Below are 5,864 nucleotides of genomic sequence, written 5' to 3'. Positions count from 1 at the left end.
ATAAAGTATGAGGGTTAATTCCTCATCATACTTTAAGTAAAAGTAAATGTGCGGTAAAGTAAATTCATAAAGTATGAGGGTTAGTTCCACATCATACTTTTAATAAAAGTAAATGTACAGTAAAGTAAATTCATAAAGTATGAGGGTTAATTCCACATCATACTTGCGATAAAGTAAACGTGCTTGTATGGGCACTAATTCTGCTCCATACTTTTAAATAAAAGTAAAGGCGTGGATGATAAAACCGCACCACCCTTTTAAATAGATACTGTTGTATGGGTAATAAACCTACACCATACAGTAAATAAAATAAATGTGGGGTTAAAACCACCACCGAATAAAATAAGGAAAGTGTTAGTATTATATATAGTATATTATAAGTATAGATAAAAATACCAAGGGTCCATGTGAGTGATTTTTTTTTTTTTCTGAGTGCCCTTGCTGAGTGATCTCTTTTTTTTTTTTTTAAAAAATTTTTCTTTCTTTCGGCGCATGCCGCTAATTTCAGCAAGCACACGGTATTCTTTAGTAAAAGGCGAAAGAATAGTTCGCTTTGTGCTCACCGCGTGGTTGCGTGATATTCCTTTTGTTGAGCACTGAGAATAAAGAAAGTGACAGTGCTTGAAAATGGACTCAACCATGGCAGTGACCTCATCTTCCCTAATGGGTCTGAGAGCCTCGATCCTCTTGGGAGAGAAAAACTCCAGAGTGCACATCTTCCTCACGCTTTGCCCTCCTGTCTAAGGACCATGTGACCAGAGCCTTCGCCCAAGACACATGACCCGACTCCTTGCTTGGAACGGGCGGGCCAGAACATGGCCAAGCATGACCCGAGGCGCTAAAGCTGGGACAGCGTTCCAACGCTTTGGTGTTGCTAACGGTACTGGCGTTGTTGCCCATCATCTTCTTGAACTCCTCGAAATTCACATTCCCGTCGCCGTCAGCATCAATGGTCTTGATCATCCGATTGCAATTTTCGAGGCTGCAAGTCATTTGAAGTTGATTGAGCACCAAATGGAGCTCGTTGGCCGAGATGAGGCCGTTGCGGTCCTGGTCGTAGAGATCGAAGGCGTCGCGAAGCTCGGCAGCGTCACCGTCTTTGGAGCCGGAGACCCAGAAGGCGTTGAACTCGTCGAGGCAAATGAAGCCGTCGCGGTCGGTGTCGAGATCGTCGAGATCGCTCTGATACCAGGTCCTTGATCCTTGATAATGGGTTCGAGAATGAAATTAATAATCAGAGAACACAGAGCAAAGCAGCCAAAGACCCAGCTTTACTGGGGTTTGGAGAACAAGGGAAGAGTTCCCTCTGTTCCATAACCATCGTTTCGCTCTGTTCCATTGCGATTTCTATCTCTTTCACTTTGTTGATATGGGCTCACCTTCTGGCATCTCAAAATCGTGCAGGATGGAATCAATAGCCAGCTCTATCGGCGTTTTTGGCGTAGAAGACGATTCGGCTGCTTTGGTGACGTCGCCACCACCATAGCAAGAGTCGACTTCAGACTTCTTCAGCTTTTGCATCGCCGACTCCACGGCCTTCTTGTTTGCGCCATGTTTGGCAGAGTGCCTTTTTTTTTCGGTAGAATTCCCCTCAAAACTGGTTGCTGGACACATGGTTTTGTCTCCCTTTGTTTTTGTTTTCTCTGGGCTTGAAGGAATTGGTCTAATTCGTCCCGCTGGTGTTTGATTTGGGTAGCAAAGTCCTCTGTTAATACAGAGAACAAAGCTGAAGAGTGTTGTTGTTGATCTGGGTTTCATCAGAGAATTCAGCTGATATTGTTTGAGCGAATTCGTGCTAATAACGTGTTATAAATCTAGTGAGAAATTGAAGGGAAAATTGAGAGAGAGAGAGAGTTTCTCATTGAATGTGTGATTTCTGTATATCCATACAAGTAGAAGATGAAGCCCTATTTATAGGCATTTGAGGGGGGGCATTTTGGGGACTCCACTATTACAACAATTATTTGAAAGAGTAGCAATGATAGTGGAGAAAAGCAAAGAAGAAAAAAGGGGGCTCTAAAATTTGGTTAAGAAAAGCGATCATTGTATTAAAGAAAATTTGAGAGGAAGTCAAGTCGTCTGCGAGACGTTCATCATTGTCTCCACTTAAGGCCAATCTACCATTAATTAATTTAATGACTTGGTCAAGGTTATCGTCTTCATATTCCCAAGTTTAAATATATTTATTTCGTGTTTATCAGCTGAAGTCATTAAGGCTGAAAAGTTTTAAACCAGATGAGTTTATAAGCCATGGTCCACAGACGAACATTATTGTCAACCATTAATAAAAAGTCTTTCAAAGCTAACCTTGATTATTAATTTTTTTTTTTTTTGGGGGTGTTAACAGGTCCTTTTACACAAGGAGGCATGCATATCAACTATCAGCTAAATATCACAATCAATAACATCTTTTTCCACTATAACATCAAGGGCCTAGATGGCAGTAAAACGGCTCAATAATTTCTAATCCAAGACTTACGTACATTTCATGTAAACACATTTCTTCACCTCCCACACATCAAATAATTCTCTTCGATAGTGGTTTCTTCTTCTTATTTGGGCTGCTTCATGCTAGCTGCATCCCCTTCTATGGGTTCATAATCCCCGCACTCTCTGAGAGTCATAATCACCAAAAACTACATTTATAAGGATTTTGATACATACAAAATATAATAGAATTCAACGTACAAATTAATGTTATTGATGAAAACACAAGAAATGTGAAGAGAACTTACGGAATGAAGCCAAATGTGAGCATGAACCGACCACAATCCTCGATATCCATAGGAAGAACAATTGAATGTAAAGTCTTAATCATATGTCTTCCGTTTTCTTGAACATATATTTGAAACGTGGTTATACAAATATGTTGAACGTTGTAAAATTCATAATTTGTGCCAGAAAGAAGTCTTGGTTCCCCAAATGAACAAAATAGTCACTCTCAAGACCATCAAATGGACATGGTGGAGATGCAATCTGGACAGAGAAGAGATAATTACAGAACGTGCCAAGTGAATTTTTCAAACCAATCGAAAAAGTCAAGAAAAAAAAAACAATATTACAGAGAAACAAAAATTAAGAAGATGAAATCCACTAGGCCATGCACTTACCTTGGGTAAGGATGAACGCCCCCATGTTTGTGATTGTGGGCCCTACTGGCGTGTAGTAGTTCAAGCTCCTCTGATATTGATTTCTTCAAATCGACCAGTTGGATTTGCTAGGTGGAAAGCGAAGCTAAGGATTTCTCGATCTCTGATATCTTGCCCACGAGCTCATCTTCGCTTGAAGCCATCGTCAAGGCATGGTCTTGACCAGAGGTGAGGTCAGCGTAAGGGAATTTTGGGTTGGGGATGCTGCTGCAGAGGGGAGTTTTATTATGGTTGCTTGGGGGTGTGATATGAGGAAAGTTTCCTACTCATGTAAAATTCTGGAGGCTGCTATTTATTTATTTTTAAATATATAAAATAACTTATAAAATGTGAACCTACATAAAAATTAGTTACCCGTTTTATCGTGCACACGGGAAAATTGACTTTCCATTTTAAGGCCTAATAAATATGGGTTTTTTTGAAAGAACTTTTTTGTATTTCCGTTTTTAATTATATGTAAGATGTAATTCAGTCTAGAATATTTTGGCTAAGTATTGATTTCTTTATTAATATTTTGGCTAAGAATTTGTCAGTGTTAACACAAATTAAGCAAACAGGAAACGGGAAATATAGTTCTTAGCTAGTCGAAAACGAGAGAGACCAGCGATTGTGAAATACATTACAAATATATTTTTGAACAAATACAAGTAACTTACACCACCACGATTATTTTAAGATAATAGCATGCACCACAACAACATAATATTCTTTGATGGCTCAAATACTTCCCTTATGGACCCTTGGGCAAATAAGTTCTGCGTCCCCTCCTCGCCCTTGTGCCTCTTGGCTTCCTCCTCCTGCTAAAAGTCTCCACAAACCATTCATGCTTCTTTGTTATCCATATGTTCTCAACAACCACTCCAACTATCAGACCACTAACAATTCCTGGGAGAACCACGTACCAATCTAGTGCAATTTGAAATCCAGAGTCTTCATCTTCTTCCACGATTGATGATAGTGGCCTCGTTGAGCTCTCAGAATCTTTACATTTCTTTGACAGAGGCTTTCCACACAAACCTGAGTTTCCTTGGTACGAGTCCTCCTGGAATGTGTCTAATTGTTTGCCAAGTGGTATAGGCCCGGAGAGATGGTTATGAGATACATTAAAATATGCAAGGAAAGTGAGTTGTGCTAACTTATTGGGGATCCTTCCTGAGAGCTGGTTTTGGGAGAGATCCAAGGATTCAAGAACAGTCAAGTCCCCTAAAGACGAGGGGATGCAACCAGTGAGAGCGTTGTTCGCAAGACTAAGCAAAACAAGGCCCCTTAGATTCCCCATGATACCTGCTGGAATCTCTCCTTCAAATCTATTACTTGACAGATCTATGAGTTTGAGAAGATAAAGGGTCTTTTTATATTTCAACTCAACGCCTTTGCCATGTATTATCATCGAGTACGGATAAGTATAGCGCTTTTGGATATTCGAATGTACTTGAAAATAAATTTGCTGGCTGTCGTCAACATATTTCATGGAATTCCAGATCTCTAAGTAGTTAGAGGGCAACATACCTGAGAAACCATTGTTAGATAAGTCAATGATGCGCAACTTTGGGAACTCATGTTTAGTCGTAGGCGTCCCAATTATGCCATGAAATCCATTAGACCGCAAAATGAGAATCCTTAATTCTGGAAGTGCCCCTAACCAAGATGGGAAGATGTCACTCATCTGATTGTTTCCAAAATTAAGAACATTTAACTGAGTACAATTCACCAGCGCTCTTGGTAGCTTCCCCTGAAACTGATTATAACTCAAATCAACAATTATCAGACTATTTGGACATATTGGAGGACCATGAAAAAAATTGTTATGCAGATCCAATATTTCCAAAACATCGGAGTTACCCAAACATTGTGGAAGCATGCCACTGAGGTGGTTGTTGGACAACTCAAGACCAAAGAGATTATTCAAGTTGCAGAACAACTGTGAAATTTCTCCAGTATATTCATTGTTGTCGACATCATAAAATCTGATGGATTGCGGTGGAATTGGCAGCGGTCCTTGCAACAAGTTAGACCCAAGAGTCAGAAAGTTCAGATTCGTCCATGGGAGAATGCCTTGATTTTGGTCAAATCCTGTTAAAAAGTTGTTATAGAGATAGAGTCCTGACAAAGTTTCTCTAGTTGCATTCGAGACCCAATTTGGTATTCGCCCGTGAATTTTGTTGTCAGAAAGGTCTAGCTGGGTCAGTCGGGATTGATTTTTCAAAAAATTTGGAAACTCTGTTAAGTTGCAGCAGCCCAGTGATAGAGTTTGAAGCTTTGGAAGAGTAGCACTTAAATCATTTCTGATCTCCACAGAAAACATGTTGTTCGATAATTCAAGGCCCTTCAACTTTTTGAGCTTGGAAAACTGATCAAACTCAACCAACCCACTCAAGTTATTATCGGGAAGAAGAAGATATTCAAGATTTTTGAGTTGGAAGAGCGACCTAGGAATTGGTCCTTGCAAATTGTTATCACCAAGGCTTAGAGTGGTTAACTGGGTCAACTTCACAAGCCAAGATGGGATTTGACCTGATATTTCATTAGCAGCCAAGTTTAGATATTCAAGTTGTGTCAGGTTAGCCACAAAAGATAGGAATTCTCCCCTTATGTTGGTATTTCCAAGGCTCAAGTGGTAGAGTTTGGTTAGTTTTCCAACCCAAGAAAAAGAAACACATAGCTTGCCTTTGGAAACGTCATTAAATGAAGACATGGAAAGGAAACTGAGTTGGG

General features: G+C 39.9%; 1 protein-coding gene and 1 long non-coding RNA gene across 2 annotated transcripts; both read right to left on the bottom strand.

Moving 5' to 3' along the window:
* Positions 367-1,521, bottom strand: LOC109948125 (probable calcium-binding protein CML26). The gene is made up of 2 exons (XM_020560062.1): positions 1,380-1,521; positions 367-1,223 (listed from the first exon to the last, which is right to left on the bottom strand). The coding sequence occupies exons 1-2, from the start codon at positions 1,519-1,521 to the stop codon at positions 661-663; spliced, it is 705 nt and encodes a 234-aa protein (XP_020415651.1). The 3' UTR covers positions 367-660.
* Positions 2,018-3,584, bottom strand: LOC109947923. Its single transcript, XR_002270710.1, has 3 exons — positions 3,111-3,584; positions 2,736-2,976; positions 2,018-2,613 (listed from the first exon to the last, which is right to left on the bottom strand). It is a non-coding gene; the product is annotated as an uncharacterized LOC109947923 (long non-coding RNA).

Source organism: Prunus persica, chromosome G3 (genome assembly GCF_000346465.2).
Source record: "Prunus persica cultivar Lovell chromosome G3, Prunus_persica_NCBIv2, whole genome shotgun sequence".
Lineage (NCBI taxonomy): Eukaryota > Viridiplantae > Streptophyta > Magnoliopsida > Rosales > Rosaceae > Prunus > Prunus persica.
Note: the sequence above shows the minus strand (reverse complement) of the source record. Positions and strands in the feature narration are given on the sequence as shown.